This window comes from Chenopodium quinoa, unplaced genomic scaffold, assembly GCF_001683475.1.
Source record: "Chenopodium quinoa cultivar QQ74 unplaced genomic scaffold, ASM168347v1, whole genome shotgun sequence".
NCBI classification, from domain to species: Eukaryota; Viridiplantae; Streptophyta; class Magnoliopsida; order Caryophyllales; family Amaranthaceae; genus Chenopodium; species Chenopodium quinoa.
The window spans coordinates 1169361-1191235 of NW_018743828.1; the positions used below are offsets into that span (position 1 = coordinate 1169361).

General features: G+C 39.6%; 1 protein-coding gene across 1 annotated transcript; it reads left to right on the forward strand.

The window, feature by feature from the left end:
• The first annotated feature begins 366 nt into the window (after positions 1-366).
• Positions 367-21032, forward strand: LOC110685555 (protein ABC transporter 1, mitochondrial-like). Its single transcript, XM_021862103.1, is given in 10 exon segments — positions 367-693; positions 1869-2575; positions 2885-3002; positions 3004-3108; positions 4073-4225; positions 6734-6892; positions 8762-8921; positions 18882-18991; positions 19629-19745; positions 20207-21032. Coding segments are annotated over 9 exon segments (1872 nt in total). The 5' UTR covers positions 367-693; positions 1869-2015; the 3' UTR covers positions 20597-21032.
• The last annotated feature ends 843 nt before the right edge of the window (positions 21033-21875 follow it).

The window sequence follows — 21875 nt, forward strand, 5'->3', positions numbered from 1 at the left end:
GGGCGGGCCGAGGCCTGGGTAGGCCCGCCCCTGGATCCGTTATTACTAAAGTCATATCCATACTCGTCCAACAGAGATTTATATGGTACAAAATTCACAAATTATACCCACCCGTCATCCCCAATAGTAATCCCAACTATGTTTTATCTACTTTACCTAATACTTGTACGATCAAAGTGTCATGCTTTTTAAAATACTTTCATTAGTTAGTTAATTTTTATGATTATTTTTATGGTACTATATATTTCTAAAGATGGTCTATGTAATTTTATTCATTATTCATTAATGTGCTTCAATAATAATATATGTACCTCTATTTTAAAAAGTTACTTCTACGTATAGTGTAATAATGCCCTATACGTTTGTGCTATTCTCGAGAAAAATCTTTCAAATTTCCGAACTTTAATAATACAAGTTTGTTTCTTTTTTTTCTCTCTTGAAATCGATAGGAAAGCTTGTAGTCTCTAACTACTTGATCTATCCTCACTCTAATATTACAACGCTTTTTTTTCTTCAAAAAAAAATAAAAAATAAAAAAACTCCGTATTACAACGCTTTTTTGAAGAGAAAAGAAGAGAATTGAATTTTGCATATTTTTGGGTCTGCCTACTCGTGGCTGCCTCTCAACCCCGCCTTCCCATCTCATACTCACTCCCACCGTTGTTCGTCTTCCTTCACCGGAAAAAAAAAAAGGTTAGGATCTTCGTATTCTCTCTCCTCTCCCACTCTTAATCACATTGCATTCGCATTTCCTTTAAATTTCCCTGTTTTGGAGCTCCATTTCTTCATTTACAATCAATTCCTTCGATTTTGGATTCAATAAATTTATCATATTCTAGGTTATGCTCCTATTGATTTGTGTAATTGATTATGAAATTGATATTACAATATTCTTTCATCTTGGTGGATATTAGAGATTCATTATACAATCTTCTTGCATGTATTTTATGTTATGCGTCATTTGATTTGAATTACAAGTTTTTTATTTATTTTTGACATATGATATGATGAAAGTTTGTTACATTAGTTTGAATGATTTGGGTGTTGGTTATAGAGTGAGAGTCAGCTTTTTCTGAATTATATTTTTATTCATGGTAATGAGGTTTATAGATTGTGATCTTAATGTTGTTTCTCCTTGCTTCGTTGTTGTATTCGTGGTCGAATTGGATAAGTAATACATCATACAATGACTATAAATCAGCAATGACTTCAATTTGACAGACTATGTGTTCGCTAATCTGTGCACATATAACGTGATTGTGTTTATGTGAACTTTCTACGATGTCAGTGGCACGATATTGAAATTCAAACTAGTTGCAAGTCCATTCAGTCACCATTAGGTGCAATCTGATGAATTCAATCGAAGTACAAACTTGAGCTGGAATATCAGTCCTCATGTTACTGTTCTCCATTAATTATATACATTTTTCTGGTTCTGTTCTTCAATTATTTCATAATTATATTCATAAACATCTGTTCTTGTTCTGCCTAACAATTGAACTTTATTCCAACCTGCAAACTTCATTTTATTTTGCAAAGGAGCGGTGTAGATCAAATTCACCTGTTCAAATTTTGTAAATTTGTAGCTTGTGGGTAACCTTGGAGATCACACTTCTTTGATAGCAATATGTATATATCCCTTACACCCAGTTCCCCTTTTACAAGATAGTAGGATGAAGTAAAGTAATAATTATATCCCTATTTGATTCTTGTGTAGCTATTACAATTGTGAAGAGATCCTTTTCCAGTGTTACTTTGTGCAATCATTTGTAGAATTTCTGTAGATCATCATGTAATGTTGGATTATTATGCATCATTTTCATATAAAATTACCGTCATTTTCACTGAGTACTTAAATTCATGGACAGATATTTTACCATACCAATTGGTTTGAGATTTATGTTATTATAAAGAAAGATGGTCCTCCAGTCAACATGATGATATAGGAATACCGCCAGACAAGATTCTTGCCATATGCATTATACTTTAAGCACTAAAAGGCACAAACATATTCCATGAGTTCAACAATGAGAGACATGAGTAGGGTCGCTGAGGGATTATCATTAGTAGCCAGGGAGGTTGTGAGACGTTCAGGAGCAAGCGATGGTTCAAGAGATGCACTACAATCTTTCATTAAGAAATCTGCAAGCATATTTGGCCTTACAAGAGGAAAGGTACAGGTTCACCAACGTGAACCGTTAGCAAGTAAGCCAAAGTCTTCTAAGAAAGCCGGAGACTCTATTGTTTATTTTGATAGTGGTGCTGTCTCTACTACTGGAAATAGTTCTGCCTTCAGGGAAGAGGTCATTTCAAGTTCAGAGATTGCTTCTACTGGTGATTCGATTGCTGCTTCTTCGTCTGAACAATTTGTTTCATCTCCAGCATCAGAGTCAGTGAATCAGCCTGATTTCAATGCACATGTAGGAGCCAAATCTGCGGCTGGTCAATTGATGGGTGTGGGGGAAGGTCAAACCGCCGACACTCCCATCTCTGCCTCCAGCACTACCATCCCTTTGAAGAGGCGGAAGCCTAGGGAAAGAAAAGTGCCTGCTACACCCTTCTCCAGGGCTCTTGGGTTAGTGTCTTATTTTTCTTTAGGAGTTTTGTTTTCTAAGTTTCTTTGTATGCAACCTTGCATGGCTTGCTCTTGAGAGTTGAGATTCCTATTTGATAATTTAGCACGTGTAAGCCTGTTAAGTGAGGTTGTTATTGTTATGAGTTATGGTTATTATTTGTAATTATATGTTACATTGTTACCCACTCTCCTGGGAATGTTTGTGCGTGTTGCTTGCTGAGCTTGCCTGCCATCTTTCCATGTTGCGGATTCACTCATGATCACACTAAATTTCATTAAAATGCTAAAATATACCTTTTGGATTGGCAGGTTTGCTAGTCTAGGAGCTGGTCTTGCCTGGGGAAGTGTCCAAGAATCTGCCAAGACGTTATTTTTAGGAAGGCCTGATTCACCGGATAACCAGTCTCCTTCTTCATTTTTATCTGAAAAAAAATGCAGAACGGTTAGCACTTGCTCTTTGTAGAATGCGCGGGGCAGCACTGAAGATAGGGCAGATGTTGAGTATACAAGATGAATCTCTTGTACCTGCTCCGGTACTAGCTTCCTTCTTATAATTAAGCCTTTTTTATGTCTGGTTGTTTCTATAATCTAGTAATTTACTGACGCTTTAGGTTTTGAAGTTTATTTATTTACTTTATAAATATGAAGAGCACTTTTGCTCTAGTACTGTTATGCTTTCCAATTTATTATTATAATTGTAAAAAATAAATAAATATTCTATCTCCAAAAAAATTAAATTATGCAGTTTTCCGTCAGTATTATTGTGTTCAATGATAGAAAACCTTCTTATGACATTGAACCAAGCAAAGCAACTGTAAATATTTAATGGGATATGCAAACATATAACAATGCATTTATGAGATAAGATATAAAAGAATAATTATTTGTCACAGTATCACTTGAGTGAGTTGAGTCACACTCCTTAATATTATTAAGATAAACCTAAGTGCATAAAATTGAGCCACCAAGTGACATTGAAACAAGCGAAGCAGCTGGTTAATCTCTAATGAGATGCATCTACATCTTGATATGCAACAATGAGAAGAGATATGGAATTATGGACTTGTGGAGGAATATCAAACTGTCACTTGAGTCTCACCCCTTTCCATGCTGTCAACACCGTTGCCTTGGATCCAGCTGCTGTTTCTTCTTTCACTGATCAGTGAATTTTTAGGTTCTAGATATCTTTAATTTTTTCCTCGACATTTTCATCCCTCCAAAAAACTTAATTTTCTATCAAAAGGAATAATGCTGTATTTTACTATTGTGCGATGTAATTGGCATGCAATTCTCAGGCTTGTGATGTGGAGGTTTCAATTAATTTTGTGATATAAAATTATATGTATAGAACAGAATTTCATTTGAAGTAAAATAGTAAACAATATATTAAATTTAAGCCCTATTTTCATGGACTGATTCTTTTTCAGATTAATCGTAGGAAATCAGTAAATAAAGTAATTATGGAGTTCTGATGTATTTGGTTCTCTCCATTGCTAGATCTTGGCTGCTTTGGAGATAGTCCGTCAAGGCGCTGACGTGATGCCAAGGAGCCAAATTAATCAAGTCTTGGATGCTGAATTAGGGCCTCAGTGGTCTTCAAAGTTGAGGAGTTTTAACTATGAACCCATGGCATCTGCAAGTATTGGTCAGGTATTTTGTGCAGTTACATTCATTATGTTTGAGTAGCAAGTTACTTTTGTCTTATCTTCTTAAATCTTATATGAAGTATCTAACAACTGGGTTCCTGAAGTAGCCAGAGCCATGGCCAAACTTTCTGTGTGGAAATTTTGAACCTATTGCACATAACCACCCAATTCATGCCGATTCCCTGTGTTGAACCAGATTAAGCCTGGGCATACCACGCCAGTTTGAGGTGGTTGTGCCTGAACTAGCCCACTAGCCACCTTTGCTGTAGGCTAATTGTCATTGGCACAATCCTTTTCAATGGATTTTTATTGAGTAGAAATACTATATGAACAGTGTAACTACAATGTAACTCTAGAACAAATGCTAGAGATTTAATTGACAAATGCTTTTAACAAAATCAAGGCAAATACAGTAATCTTGTGTTGATTTGGGCTATGGTGGATTATTTTTTTGATTAAGCAGTTCATGGTATATATTTTAATTGATTTTTGCAATGCAAAGATGCCAATAAAATTAGGGAAAATGCTCTTGAAGTTGTAATCTGATGCTACGAATTAGCATAGCTTAGAAATCATGAGTGGCAGAAATTAGGGAAGAAGATGCTTTTGATTAATAACCTGAATTACAGCTATTGTGAATGAGAATTCTACTTTCAAGAGGTGGAATCATTTTACTCCCTCTCGGTATATAATTACTTGTATGGTGACACTGACCAACAACTTAGAAGTTAGAATTACCTGATTTGCTTACATTCCCCATGAATCAAATTATTGTATGCAATGTGGAATTTATGTAATTGATTAGTGAACTGAATAAGAAAGCAGCAAACCAGTGCTAAAAGCTTAACCATTTACCCCTAAGAACTGGAAAGGAAGCTGACTTGCATTCCTGAAATAATTTCATCATCCACTTACTGGAATTTGCATAACTTAAGTGGCACTGCTCCAACTGTTGACTGTTTGACCAGTTCTATTATTCATGAAGCATGTAGATTAGACCTTTGAAGCCGAAGTCCTAAGAAAAAGAAACCAGTGGCATAAGAAGGAGCTGATTGGCAGATCCTTGGTCCTGTTGCACATGCCAATTAGTTTGCAGGTCTGAGATATCCTTTTAGAACATCCTTGGTTGAAGCCTTACCTTTAAATCTAAAACACTTTGTAGGAGCCCTTTACTCCCAAATGTCCTTGGGAGGGGGAAAGTGAAATCATTTTCTAAAGTAAATTTGATAGATATGAAAACTGTCACATCAGCATTACATCAATTCACCTTCAAATGTGGGAGGTAACTCCAAAACTGGGATTTGATCTAGACATTAGAAACTATCATCTCTATTTCTATTAATTATCTATACCAAAGTGTCAAATCCACTGATGGAACATCCTTAATAGAAGCAATTTTGGAAAGATTTGAATCTGGAATGTTATAGGTTAATCCACTCTTCCTCCTCACCCTCTTTCAATTATTAAGTTCAAGTATGGCCTGGATATGGTACATAATACATGCACTTCCGGTGGTTGGAACTTGGAATTAATATGTAAACAAGGATGTGATTTGCAACATATTTTTGTTAAAACTTTTCAACTTGCTCACAGAGAATGATACATTTCACGTCAATTGTGTTTTTATAATGCGTTTCAGGTTAGCAAATTAGGTAGCACTAGGATTGACCAAACATCTCTTGTCCTAGATAGGATTTAGAAGGTCTTTTTTTTTTCCTTCCCTGTGTAATAAGTGGTACTCCCTCCGTCTCCGAAAGAACGACCCTTTTGAGTTGATCACGGGTATTAAGAAAGTTAAATAAAAACAAGTAAACTTATATTGGAAAGATAAATTTACATGGGGTTTGTAAAAAAGTAGAGTGACAAAGTATTAAAAGTACATGAAAAAACCAAATTTTATATAGAGAAGCTAATTTTGCACAAATAATATTGTAAATTGGTAGGTGTTATAATGCAAATGGGTCGATCATTTTGAAACTCAAATTAAGCTAAAAGGGTCGAACTTTTGGGGACGGAGGGAGTACTTGCTAAGTTGCTTTATATTAATTGACACATTTTCTACTAGCGACTTTGCCAATGCATAACTTCAAATAATTATATCTTCATATACAACAAACAAATTTAATATTGAAAAATAGAAATTGAGACAAATCAAACAAGACCCCACTCGACTATTTTTTTTTTTCTTTAGAATAAATCACATAGTGAGGTCAAAGTAACTTATGTGAAAAGTGGAAGAAGTCAAAACGTGTCAACTAAAATGAAACGGAGGAAGTATATTACTTCTTTCATGATGCTCCTACTTGCACCACTTCGTATGTGCGAAGCAATGAGTTCTTGTCTAGTGAACTTGCATAGTTGCATGAAGTTGGCCTGTGACTTGTTTCCAAGCCTTATGGATGTTTGTTTGTGTCAATAATTTGCATCATACTCTTATAATTTAATTTTTTTGATTTCTTGAGTTTCTTATCTAAAAGCTAATAATAACTCTAATAACTGTTGAAATTTTCAGGTTCACCAAGCTGTCACACATGATGGTATGGAGGTAGCAATGAAAATACAGTACCCAGGAGTAGCAGATAGCATTGAAAGTGACATCAAGAATGTGAAATTGCTGTTGGATTATACAAACCTGATTCCTAAGGGACTTTATCTTGACCAAGCTATGAAGGTGCGTGAAAAATCTTTAAGGTTTGGATCATCTTAATTTTGTAACCTGTTTAACAATTTTTTATATAACACAATTACAAGGGATATAGAGGAATTCGGTTTGTAAGTTTATTTTGTAGCAGGGTTCATTTGATGTTTGTTATGTAAGAAAATGCTATGTCGTTTTCATGGGCAGCAATGCAGCATGTAGCATTGTCTTAGAGCATAATACAGTCATGGACCATGGCCTCCTTTGTAATAGGAAGCAACATTGTTGTTGAAGGGAAGGGGGTTAGAGTAAGGAGGTGAGGGCAAAAGGGATGGTGGAGGAGACTAAGAATAATAAAATCTCTAACAAAAATCTAAGTTTGTTATACAAAGTGTCGAAGTTACAAACTACTTCCTCCATTTCTATAATTGACTTATAGATCTTGGCACACTTTTTAAGGAAGATGGGAGAGAAAGTGTTGTGGGTAGTTTAATAACCTTTGTTAAGTAGCAAAACAATTTTGTTAATTAAACCCACTCACCCACCACACCAACAGGCACCCCACCGCAATTGCTACCGCCGGCGCCGGCCACATGTCATCACTGCCACCACCACCCCACTCCGTCATCCATATCTAATTGCTTCCACCAGGTCAAGTGCTCCTCCTCCTCCCTCTTGCTTAACTTCCATGACCACATCCCCACTGTCGCTCCTGTCTCCTACAACCTTATCTCTTTCATCCTCCTTCAGATCTGCCTTTTTTTTTTTTTTCTTTCTCTTTCTCCTTTCGTTATCTTATTCTCTCTTCAAACCATAAATAATGAGTTGGGCGAAAGTGGTGCTAGGCTATGGATCTAATGGTTAGCGGGTTTAGACTTTAAAGAGAGAGAATTTGAGCTAAGGGTGAAGGTGATGGTGCTAGGCAGTGGGTGTTTTTGGTGGTTTAAGGGGTGATTTAGTGGCCAAGGATGCAGTTCTTTTTGGTAAGGTGGGTATGTGATTTTGGTGAGTTAGGGTCATAGGGACGGAGTATAGTGCAAAGGGATGTGACTTCTGGTAATGGTGGTGGATATTGGCAGGTTAGGGTGGCAGTTTGGTGCATTGGGTAGTGATTTTTGGTGAGGGCGGCAGATTTCAGCGAGTTAGGAGTGGCGAATTGGTGTGGAGGATGGCTAGTTGGTGATTTCCAGTGAGGGTGCCAGTTTCTGATGAGTTATTGGTAATGCATCGGAGTGGGTGGTGATATCCGTTGAGGGTGGCAGTTGTACAGCAGGAAAGGTGGTGATTTTAATGTAGAAGGTGGTGGCTGTTTCATAAAAAAGTGTTGAAGGGGCTTGAGATTTGGGGTTTAGTAAGCTTAGGATTGGGGTGATTAAGGGTAAGTATGTAAGCTTGTAGTTAAAACCATTCCATTTATATTATGGGTCAAGTAATATGACATTTTCGTTTAAGGAAAGTCAAGTAAATAGAAATGGGGGAAATATATCCTAGAGTTTTAGATTATCTTTATCTTTTTTAGTGTCCCACATATTCTCCTTGCGTGTAGACCTGGAAAAACCGACCCTTAGCCGGTAATACTACCCAATTTGTACTTGAAATCACATGACCTGAATTTGATCTGATCTGATCTGATTTGGTTATGCCTGATAAACAATGTGTCTAATGATGACTATAATCACAATAGCCTATTGCAAATAGATTTAAATATGGAACTACCCAAATCAACCCAAATGATTTATGACCTGAACTTGACTCAACCCGAATTGGTTCCCTTGGGTAAACTGCTCCATCAATATGTGATATTTTAAAGAAAAATCCTCTAATTTGATTGTCATTGGACAAACTCCTGAATTCGCAATTGAATTTTATGTCTTATTTTATCGTTGATTTATGCTGTTGCAGGTTGCGAGAGAAGAGTTATCACGTGAATGTGACTATGTGCTGGAAGCCAATAACCAAAAACTATTTCGGAATCTTCTCTCTGAAAAACAGGGGTTTTATGTGCCCTTGGTTGTAGATGAGTTATCGAGTAAAAGAGTCTTGACAACCGAGCTTATCCACGGTAGTTGCTTAAACTTAATTGTGTGATGCTTTTTAACTGGAATAAAATTGTCTGTTTTTTGAATTTGCTAAGACATCTTACTCGGGCCAATCTAAGATAATATTTACATAAATTATTAATCCAATGTTTCACTGCTTATAGCGTGTTTTTCAGTTCAAGGCTTTTATAAATTCTTAGAGATTACCTTTTGCATGCATGCATTGAATTACCTTCAATTAGATTCGTTTGGACAAAGGTCTATCATGAAAACCCATTTGAATATTACTAATTTTATGTCTCTATTTGTAGATTGGTTCTTATCATATATCAGTTTATGAGGAGAAACATGTAAATAGAGATGTTGAATCTGCAAAAAAACAAAAAAAAAAATAAAAAATAAATGCTATATCGTCTTTTTTTTTTTTCCTTTGAAGGGAATGTAGAGGTAGGGAGGGAATTTGGTGGTGTGTCTTTATTTTTAAATTTGAAAGTTTTTAGATCAATTGAAAAATCTATTAATAAGAAAGGAAAAGGATGAGACGTCTACATCAAAAACTAGTGAAAGAATATTGAGTGCCAGTACTTCTATGTATATTTGAGCCTAAGCTCAAATTATTCTTTTAGATAAGTTAACAAAGAAATCAGAAACCCTACTCTGCTCTACAAACTACAGTCTCCCAACAAAAAGTACTGGTAATTTCAGTCTCGTTTTTTTCTCCAGTAGCAGGCTGATAGATACCTCACTCCCTAGCTCTCTGCCTTAGTGATGTTCTTCCTTTGTGTCCCCCAAAATTACAGACCTGCTACAGCTGCAACACTCTAAGAGAGTCTTTGAACAACTCCATCTGGACTTGATAGTTGCAAATTATATACTTCCTCCAATTTTAATTGCACCATACGCTTTGGGCACAAGAATTAAGGGGGTAAAAAGTGGGGGATACCAATAATGCCCATGTGAGTACAAACAAAAGAGAGAATAATGGTTATTATCAAATGTATATAAGGGCAAATTGTTATTTAGTAGTGTGAACACATGATAAAGCATACCATAGAAGGATGGTGCATTAAATGTATAACTTCCCAAAAAGGAAAATGGTGCGATTTTAAAAAAACGGAGGACGTATTTTACAAAAAGGAAGGTGAGCCGCATTTACCAATTCATATGACCTATGTTATATTGACTTGGGTAATAGTGTTGAACGCAGGTATGACCTATAACCCACTTCAGGAGTTCTAAGGATGAGATGTGGGCTATATGTCATACTATTAGAATCCAACCTCTTTCTTATGTATTCTTCTTTCTTTTACTTGTATTTTCCTCATGTCTTGTCTTTTAAGTCTTTCTTTTTGCTTTCTAGGCTCTAAGGTAGAATTATTGTGTTACTGTCGTTGTAACGTTCACTAGTAATTCTCCATGTATTTAATATAAAGCTCTTTAGGGAGTGATGATTAATGAATCAAAGCTCTCTACCCTTTTGCTATTGCTTTAAGACTTGTGTGTTGTTGTAAGCCTTTATAGATATTGTGTTACTGTAGTTTCATTGTTCACTTGTATTTCTCTATGCAATCGATATAAAGCTCTTTAAGGAGTGATTGGTTATTAAATCATAGCTCCTTACCCCATTGCCTTTGCTTTAAGACTTGTGTGTTGTTTAAGCCTTTATAGATATTGTGCTACCTAGTTTTAAAGCATCCCCCACCAAACTAAGAAACCTCCAAGAGACGCCTTCATCTCGTCGGTTCCGCTTGTGCCCGCTTTGAAGTACCGGCCGTCACAAGCCCCGACTCTGCACCCGTAGTTGACGTGTGCTTTCTTGAGATACCCTTGGTCCGTGTTGCTGTGTGCACACGAACCTCTCTCATTCTAGGCTTGCGTCCTTGTCGTTATTAGACAAGTGCGCGCCGCACGATCCGGTGTCAGAACTCTCGGACCGTGACAGTTGGTATCAGAGGCGAGGCTCATTCTAAAGTGGCTCAACATGGGGATGCCTGAAGTTGTGAATACGTGGGAAGAGAGAATTGCCCGGCTAGAAGGCAAATTGGAATTTTGGGCTATACTCGAAGAAAGAGTACCCAAGCTCGAAGATATAGTAATAAAACAAGCTGAGTAAAAAGAAAAGCCGGAGTCAACGGTTGATGGGTTGACGGAGCAGGTCAACTTCGTTCAAGGAGTAGCGGACGAAGCTCAAGACAAATGTGCTACCTTGATGCGTGCCCAAAGGGGACTCGAGGGAAGTGGAAGTAAGATAAAACCTCCCAAGCCTCGAACCTTAAATGGGACGAGAGACTCAAAGGAAGTTGGCAACTTCATTTTCGATATGGAACAATGCTTCCGCATATGCAAATTGGAAGATGATCTTAAGGTCGACACGACCACAATGTACTTGGTGGACGATGCGAAACTTTGGTGGCGAACTAAGTACGCTGACATTCAAGCAAAGAGGACGTTGGTAGATACTTGGATGGATCTAAAGGAGGTGATAGCTCAATTTTACACAGAGAACACGGAGTTCGTGACTCGTACAAAATTGGCCACCTTACAGCATAAGACCTTTTATTCGGGAGTATGTAAAAGAATATTCTGCGTGCATGCTTGAGATCCATGACATGTCCAAGAAGGACCGCTTGTTCAATTTTGTACGAGGCTTGAAAGATTGGGCCCAAAGAGAAATTTGGCGCCAGAAGATTGATACTTTATCGGGAGCCATCGCGGAAAGGCAAGAAACTCTCCAAACCCTCAAAAGAAACTCTGGAACAATAAATACAACAAGAGTGGGGGAGAAAACTCGGCATGGACTTCTTACAGTCTAGTCTAATAAGGTTGTTCTGATGCCGCACCTTAGATCTATACTGGTGCCTTCTCCCCCACTCTTGTTGTATTTATTGTTCCAGAGTTTCTTGGAGGGTTTGGAGAGTTTCTTGCCTTTCCGCGATGGCTCCCGATAAAGTATCAATCTTCTGGCGCCAAATTTCTCTTTGGGCCCAATCTTTCAAGCCTCGTACAAAATTGAACAAGCGGTCCTTCTCGGACATGTCATGGATCTCAAGCATGCACGCAGAATATTCTTTTACATACTCCCGAATAAAAGGTCTTGTGCTGTAAGGTGGCCAATTTTGTACGAGTCACGAACTCCGTGTTCTCTGTGTAAAATTGAGCTATCACCTCCTTTAGATCCACCCAAGTATCTACCAACGTCCTCTTTGCTTGAATGTCAGCGTACTTAGTTCGCCACCAAAGTTTCGCATCGTCCACCAAGTACATTGTGGTCGTGTCGACCTTAAGATCATCTTCCAATTTGCATATGCGGAAGCATTGTTCCATATCGAAAATGAAGTTGCCAACTTCCTTTGAGTCTCTCGTCCCATTTAAGGTTCGAGGCTTGGGAGGTTTTATCTTACTTCCACTTCCCTCGAGTCCCCTTTGGGCACGCATCAAGGTAGCACATTTGTCTTGAGCTTCGTCCGCTACTCCTTGAACGAAGTTGACCTGCTCCGTCAACCCATCAACCGTTGACTCCGGCTTTTCTTTTTACTCAGCTTGTTTTATTACTATATCTTCGAGCTTGGGTACTCTTTCTTCGAGTATAGCCCAAAATTCCAATTTGCCTTCTAGCCGGGCAATTCTCTCTTCCCACGTATTCACAACTTCAGGCATCCCCATGTTGAGCCACTTTAGAATGAGCCTCGCCTCTGATACCAACTGTCACGGTCCGAGAGTTCTGACACCGGATCGTGCGGCGCGCACTTGTCTAATAACGACAAGGACGCAAGCCTAGAATGAGAGAGGTTCGTGTGCACACAGCAACACGGACCAAGGGTATCTCAAGAAAGCACACGTCAACTACGGGTGCAGAGTCGGGGCTTGTGACGGCCGGTACTTCAAAGCGGGCACAAGCGGAACCGACGAGATGAAGGCGTCTCTTGGAGGTTTCTTAGTTTGGTGGGGGATGCTTTAAAACTAGGTAGCACAATATCTATAAAGGCTTAAACAACACACAAGTCTTAAGCAAAGGCAATGGGGTAAGGAGCTATGATTTAATAACCAATCACTCCTTAAAGAGCTTTATATCGATTGCATAGAGAAATACAAGTGAACAATGAAACTACAGTAACACAATAATACTCCCTAGAGTCTAGAAAATAAAAAGGAAAGACTTAGAACGTAAAACATAAGGAAAAAAACATGGAAAAGGAAAGGGATATAAAGAGAAAGAGGCGGATTTTAACATCCTCCCCCACTTAAGATGTCGACGACCTCGTCAACTTACAAAGAAAAACATAAAAGATTAATCTTGTGCTGCTTGTGTTGTCTTCATCCTTGTTCTGATGTTTGGCGCGGTTGCTGGTGTTGCGGTTGCTGTCTTCTTGATCTAGATGGTAGGGCTGTAGACTACTGACGTGGAAGACAGGGTGTATATTCATCCACGCTGGGGGTTCAACCTTGTATGCATTCTTCCCAATCCGTTTAGTAATGCGGATGAGGCCTTCATATTTCCTGATCAGTCTGCGATCTCTTCCACTGTTCTGTCCGGTAGGACCTTCACCATTACCATGTCCCCAACATCATACTCTTGTGGCCTCCTGTTCTGATCGGCCCATTTCTTCATTCTCTTTGCTGCCCGCTCCAGGTAAGCGCGAGCAACTTCCATGTTTTGTTGCCACTCTTTCTTGGTGTGAGGTAAAAGAGGTTGTTGGCCCATCACCAACTCGAATGAACTTCTGTTAGAAGCAGAGCTCTTTTGGGCGTTGAAGCAGAGTTCAGCGACGTCAAGGAGTTTTCAAGTATTCCTCTAAGAGCCTGTTGAATCTCTCTGTTTGCCCGTTGGGGATGGTGACTTAAAGACATGTTTAAGTTCGACCCCATTAGTTTGAACAACTCTGTCCAAAATATGCTCGTGGATCTAGTATCTCTACGATGCTTTGAGGCATCCCCCAATTCTTCACAATGTGTTTGAAAAACAGCGTCGTTGTCTCCTCAGCACCGAAGCTTTCTGCACGGGGACGAAGGTAGCATACTTCGAAAACCTGTCGATCACCACCATTACAACTGAATATTGATCCACCTTAGGTAGACCACTAATGAAATTCATAGATACACTCTCCCACGGACGTGTCGGAACGGTAAGAGGGTCTAAAAGGCCTCCCGCCTTATGACAATCAACTTTGTCTTGTTGACAAACTAGGCAAGTTCGGGTGTAGTTGATGACGTCTTCCTTCATTGCTGGCAGTAATAACCTATGGACAGCAAGCTTAAGGTCCTCTGCCACCCAGGGTGACCTGCCCATAGGGTATCGTGGCATTCTTTCAGAAGCATCCTCCGCAGGCCTCCCGCCTTTGGAATAAAGAGTTTGTTGCATTTGGTGTAGATGAGATCACCGTCCATCCAAAAGCATCTTGTCTTCCCGTTTTTGATCAATCTCTTAAGGGTGCTCGTCATGGGGTCTTTGGGCAGATGCTGCTTGACCTGCTCTTTTACTGAGGTAGAAACATTGCTGGCGACTAGAGGGGACAACATCTGCAGTTCTGCACTGTAGCCAAGTCAGCTCGTCGACTCAATGCATTCGCCACCCGATTATTGGCTCCTGTTCTATAGGTGAACTCCACATCAAAATCAGCGAGCACTTCCTGCCATCGTGCTTGCTTCCTTGTTAGCTTCGGTTGGGTAAGGAAGTGGCTTGCTGCGGTGTTGTTAGTGCGAACAAGGAACTTGGATCCGAGCAGATAGTGCCTCCACCCTCTCAAGCAGTAGTTCCTTTTCTTGAGCAGCATATCTCACATGCTAAAGTCGTATCACCCAATCAAAAGTAATTCCTAAATCCTCCAACTAATGCAGATAGGGAAGTAGGGTCGAATCCACAGGGAAACTGGTCTTTCGATTCCTAAATAATTTAAGCAATCTAAATTATTAACTAACAAATTAATAATATGGATAGGAAACTAAACTACAGAGATTAAGAGTAAAGAGAAATCAATGAATAAAGGCCTTGGGCATAGGTTCACCAATAAATAACATTCTAGGGTAAAACATAATAATCGATCATCAATGCATCAATTAATAGATTTCATTAGTGATTTACCTAAGGTGGGAGAGTGTATCTATGGATTTCATTAGTGGTCTACCTAAGGTGGATCAATATTTAGTTGAAATGGTGGTGATCGACAGGTTTTCGAAGTATGCTACCTTCGTCCCCGTGCACGGTGCTGAGAAGACAGCGGCGCTGTTTTTCAAACACATTGTGAAGTATTGGGGGATGCCTCAAAGCATCGTAGAGATACCAGATTCACGAGCATATTTTGGACAGAGTTGTTCAAACTAATGGGGTCGAACTTAAACATGTCTTCAAGTCACCACCCCTAATCTGACGGGCAAACAGAGAGATTCAACGGCCTCTTAGAGGAATATTTGAGACATTTCGTCAACGCCAATAAAAAAGACTGGGTGAAACTCCTTGACGTCGCTGAACTCTGCTTCAACGCCCAAAAGAGCTCTGCTTCTAACAGAAGTCCGTTCGAGTTGGTGATGGGCCAACAACCTCTTTTACCTTACACCATAACAACGTCAGAAAAAGGGAGAAGCCCGGAAATTCAAGAAAGAGTGGCAACAAAACATGGAAGTTGCCCGCTCCAACCTGGAGCGGGCAGCAAAGAGAATGAAGAAATGGGCCGAGAACAGGAGGCCACAAGAGTATGATATCGGCCTTCACAAGCCCCGACTCTACACCCGTGGTTGACGAGTGCTTCCTTGAGATACCCTTGGTCCGTGTTGCTGTGTGCTCACGAACCTTTTCCGCTCTAGGCTTGCGTTCTTGTCGTCAATAGACAAGTGCGCGCTGCGCGATCCGATGTCAAAACATCCGGACCGTGACATCTTCCTTCATTCATGGCTAGTAGTACCCCATCGCGAGTAGACTGTTCTCTGCCATCCTGGGTGAACCGCCCATAGAGCAACATCTTTCTCAATCCACCTGCTCTAGGGATGAAAAGTTTCGTGCCTTTGGGTGAAGATGAGGCCATTCTCCATCCAAAAGCGTCTAGTGTTCCATTCTTCTATCATCTTCATTATTGTTTTTGTCATTGGGTCATCTGCTAGATAAGCTCGTACTTGATCTTTTGGCAATGTTGCTTGCGGCCATTGGGGCTAGCTTGTACATTGCGGCAAGATCGGCACGCCTACTCAGGGCATCAGCGACTCTGTTGCTTGACCCCGTTCTATAGGTGAACTCCACATCAAAGTCGGCTAAGGTCTCTTGCCACCGAGCCTGTTCCCCGTCAGTTTGGATTGGGTGAGAAAGTGACTCGCCGCGGTGTAATCTGTGCGGACAGGGAACTTTGATCCCAACAAATAGTGTCTCCATCCTATTAGACAGTGCACAATGGCTAATAACTCCTTTTCTTGTGTCGCATACCTTCTCTCATCATTATTCCTGCTTTCGCATGTAATGGGGTGCCCTTCTTGGAGGGTTTGGTGTCGATGCACTGTTATTCAATGGGCTGCTTGAATAATACTTGCGTCACTTCGTAAGCGCTGACCAGAAAGATTGGGTGAGACTTTTGGACGTGGCACAACTTTGCTTCAACGCTCAAAGGAGCTCTTCCTCCAACAAAAGCTCTTTTAAGCTGACCAACAACTTCTCCTTCCGCACACGGTGTCAGACTGGGAGGGTGGGCGGAAGAAGTGCTCAAGCTCGAGATTTTACAAGAGAGTGGAAGCAAAACACTGACATTGCTAAAGCCTACCTGGAGAGAGTGTCTCGTCGAATGAAGAAATGGGCTGATCACAACAGAATGCCGGTGGATTTTGCAGTTGGGTACATGGATTTTGCAGAGGTAGAGATTGTCGCCTAATTCGAAAATACGAAGGCCCCATCCGCATCACTAAACGGATTGGGAGGAATGTGTACAAGGTTGAACCGCCTACGTGGATGCGGATTCGCCCCGTCTTCCATGTTAGTCGTCTCAAACCCTATCATCCAGATCCAGAAGATTGCAACCGCAACGTGAGCTACCGCGCCAACATCAGAACCAGGACAAGGCCAACCCTGCAACAGAAGACTGAAGCAGCTAGAATCTTTAAGAGTTTGCTTTGTAAGTCGACGAGGACGTCGACGGCTTAAGTGGGGGAGGATGTTAGAATCCAACCTCTTTCTTATGTATTCTTCTTTCTTTTACTTGTATTTTCCTCATGTCTTGTCTTTTAAGTCTTTCTTTTTGCTTTCTAGGCTCTAAGGTAGAATTATTGTGTTACTGTAGTTGTAACGTTCACTAGTAATTCTCCATGTATTCAATATAAAGCTCTTTAGGGAGTGATGATTAATGAATCAAAGCTCTCTACCCCTTTGCTATTGCTTTAAGACTTGTGTGTTGTTCTAAGCCTTTATAGATATTGTGCTTGCCTTGTTTCAAAGCATCCCCACCAAACCAAGAGACCCTCAAAACACGCCTTCATCTCGTCGGTTCCGCTTGTGCCCGCTTTAAAGTATCGGCCGTCACAAGTCCCAACTCCGCACCCGTAGTTGACGTGTGCTTTCTTGAGATACCCTTGGTCCGTGTTGCTGTGTGCACACGAACCTCTCTTGTTCTAGGCTTGCGTCCTTGTCGTCAATAGACAAGTGCGCGCCGCACGATCCGGTGTCAGAACTCTAACTCTCGGACCGTGACACATACCCATGATGGCCACACCACTAGAAGCATTGTGGGTCACTAGGCAACATTGTAGCATCATGGCCTAAGGGGGGATAACCATGAGCTCCTTGGCGCAGCCTTCCCCTTGCAGAGCATTATATTGGTAAGGCTAAATATTCCCACTGAACACAACATTGATAGTAACATGATAATGGGCCGTTTGGTGGACCAAACAAGCTCCGAATGGCCTAGGATTTGGGGTGTGCCATAATTTGGCTGAATGACGATAATGGTCAGGGTGAATTTATTTGGCTGAATGACGATAATGGTCAGGGTGAATTTCCAAGATAAGGTCCTATATGTTCTAAAGTGCGTTGGAAGGCACTTTTGTGTTCTTGTGTAGAAAAGTCTAGCTAGGAGCTGTGTAGAACTATCTTTTACGTATTTGTAAGAAACTTCTTTGTATGGAAAGTTCCCTTAAGAGGGGGGGGGGTGAGTTTTAGAATAGAATACTCTAGTTCCTATAGTAAGGTGGCCTATAAATAACCACCAAGGCCCATTTGTGCATCCTAGTTGATAGGCTACCAATAATAAGCTATCTTTGCAGACACATGTGTTCTCTTAACTCTCGCTTTCCTTCAACAACAGTATGAGGAAACTAAAGCACAATAGTGTCAAGTCACTGTTCGGTTTCACTAATGATTGTGACTAACTTTTGTAGTTGTGTGTTCACTTTTCTACGTGGGTCATAATTAATCAGGCAAGGTACTAAGGGATGTAGTTAGTTCACTTGAGGGGCATTGCTTAGCTCTTAGAGTTGTGCTAGCAAGAGCATTCCCAGAGGCATAAAATTAATTGTCATAAAGGAGAAGGATTGACTCAACTTAAGCAATGGGGCTTATCGAGTGGCACACGGGGCTTTGCCAGCTTTGCCGGTAGTCAAAGGATCAGCATATGACATAGGTAAATTGTGCTGTAGAAAAAAAGTAGAATATTTCCCATCAAATCTTTGATATGAAGACTTGGAAGAATAAACACTCTCTAACACAATTAATGTGGGTTTACCCAAGCCTGAATCTTGAAGATTCCACCTGTAATTGAATTTTCACAATAAAATTGTATGCTGCTGACAACACTGAAGGACCGGAGATTTTGATCATTAAATATTGCCATTGTGTAACCTTATTTAAGAGATAAAGTCATCAATTTATACAAAACTAGGAACTTGACCTTCTAGACTTCCCAAGTATGGTCTGACTCATAGTTAGCATTACTGCAAGGTAATTGTCTTTTCATGTTCTCAGAAAATTACGTCACAGCTCTATTGGATCTTTTACATTCTTGAATTAATGTTGACAGGAATTCCCATTGATAAAGTGGCATCACTGGATCAGGAGACTCGTAATGATGTTGGGAAGAAGTTGTTGGACCTGACTCTGATGGAGTTGTTTGTCTTTCGTTTCATGCAGGTATTTAAGTGTTCACTTTTAGTTTCTTTCAAGGGTATTTGTACTTTTTTTGCTCTCATGTCGAGCCCCCAATACTTCAATGATTGAACTCCGATCCACCTTGTAGCATTGAGGTGACGAGTTTGACTCTCTTGTTCCTATGAATTTTTAGGTCACGAATTGACGTTGAGCTATTGAGCTGCAAAGAAAGATATAGATTTCTGGCTGCAGTTAGTATGTGAACATAAAAGCTCTGTCTTTAGGGCATCTAAGATTCCAGGTGCCTCACTTGTTTGTGGGCAGTAAGGAGGTGGTTGACGGCCAGGGCTTTGCTCTGTCTGGGTTACCCATTAGTAGTATGGAGTAGGGGCCTAGGTATTGTACGGTTTTATGGAGTGGCAAAGTCTTTACAAAAATACGTACCAGAATAAAATCAGGATTCTGGTTTACAGTGAGCTAGTATTGATCTTTTTTAATCTTTATGGAGTTGATTATTATGGGAAATCATTCACATTTTTTATGATTTCATCTTTCACGCTCTCTAATAACTCGCTAGTTTGTGAAAGATATACTGGCAGTTTTTTTCTAGTTTTTCTATTGCAAATGACAACCTTTCTCTTTTATGATAACATTCTCATGTACCCTGTCTTCACTGCAGACTGACCCAAATTGGGGCAACTTTTTGTACAATGAAGCAACAAGAGTGATCAATTTGATTGACTTTGGAGCTGCACGACATTATCCGAAGGCCTTTGTAGATGATTATTTAAGAATGGTAATGTTTTAGTTCTTTACTCACCATCCCCAGGGGAATAGTAATATGTTATCCTTGCAGTGTATTTATCCTTGTTGCATGATACGGAGTATTGTCTGTTGTCTAGCTCTCATAAAAATGTTCACAAACACAATAGTCAGAAAGTCTCCATTAGAAAAGGGAAGAGTAATCAGAAATTTAAATTTCTGTTGCTTTTTCAGAATAATAAGGTGAATTCCTGTTGCTTTTCTCGGGAAATTGATTGTAGGGTGTTTCCTGAAATATAACTGCTTGGGACATTATAACATTTGAAACACGGTGGACATAACTGATGGGATGCGATGCAGGCCACTTGGCAAATTTATCAACTCTTTTAGACCAAACTGAACATGATAGTCTAACCTTTCTTGGATTTTACAATGTATTTATATGATCAATCCTCCAATTCCATTTCAGTTATCTGAATAAGTAAATATTTTTAGGTGGTTGCTTGTGCAAATTGCGATAGAGATGCTGTGATAGAGATGTCTCGCAGACTTGGCTTCCTTACAGGGGAGGAATCAGATATAATGTTGGATGCTCATGTTCAGGCGGGTTTTGTTGTTGGCCTGCCTTTTTCAAGACCCGGTGGTTATGATTTTCGTTCCACCAATGTTACACACAGCCTCTCAAATCTAGGGGCAACCATGCTTAAACACAGATTGTCGGCTCCGCCTGATGAGGCTTACAGTCTTCACCGTAAACTTTCTGGTGCATTTTTGGCTAACATCAAGCTAGGCGCTGTTGTACCTTGCAGAGAAATGCTGTTGGAAATATATGAGCATTACAATTTTGGAGAAGATAGTGATCAGATATCTAGTGGATCAGTTTAGTGAAGGAAATATCTAGTATATCTATCATTTATTTAATTATTGATTGGTATACATAATAATTCAAGGATGTAATTGTGCATCCTTCAACTGTACAGATTCTTTTTCGTTTTCCCCAATTTTGGACAATTTTGCATTGGTTATACGAGGGAATTATAGCATGTCTATTTTTATGGGGAAGGCTTCGTACATTTTAGGGTGGAAAATCGAGGCCTTGTCATTTCTTACATATTAGAAGCAACTAGATCGCTGGAACATTAATACACCCCATCCTAATTCATACGAGATAGCTGATGATGGGTCTTAAACTTTGTTCTTTATGTTCTCAAATAATGTAAACTACTGTAGTATTTGAGAAACTGGGGTGCTCCCATGTATAAGCTTTACAATTATCTAACTTTATGTTGTATTATACATTTGTTATGTTTTTTTTGTTTCTGTCACTTTGTTTTTGGGTATTGCACATGATAGGATTGACCGAAGAAAGGATAAAAAGACGACAAAACTAGGAACAAGAGTAAAATAAACATACTGTTAAAAATTTTACTGATAGAAAGTTTTATTTCGGAGAAATGAAGGAGTAAGAGGAGATAGAGGAACTGATAAGTATTGCTCGTTAAATTTCTCTTGCATGCCACTCTATATATAGCATGAGTATTCAACTAAGAGTACAATGATTTCATACATATAGACAATATGGGTTCACAAGGGTTGGACTCATATATGCATTGTAACATCAAATCAATTATTGGCATTCACATTGCCTTCTAACACTCCCCCTTGAATGCCCATACTTATACACAAAAAGGTATTTGTTGCCTCATTAAAAACCTTGCTAGGTAAAACCCTTATGGGGTAAATACCATAGCTAGGGAAAAAGAGTACAACGATATAGTATTATATGCTTTGGTATACTGCCTCGTTAAAAACCTTGTCAGGAAAAACCCGGTGGGATAAAAACCTGATCGAAGGGAAAAAGAGTGCAGTACATATAATACCCCCCCTGATCTCAGCATAGTTCACGAAGATGTCGCATTCCGATTTTGTGAACTAACTGTTCAAATTTCTTCGTAGGAAGTGATTTGGTGAAAAGGTCGGCAAGATTTTCACAAGACTGAATTTGCTGGATATTTATTTCCTCGTCCTTTTGCAGATCATGTGTGAAGAACAGTTTTGGGGCAATATGTTTCGTTTTATCTCCCTTAATATATCCTTCAGTTACTTGAGCGATACATGTTGTATTGTCTTCAAAGATGATGGTTGGGTCTTCTGTTATTGCGTT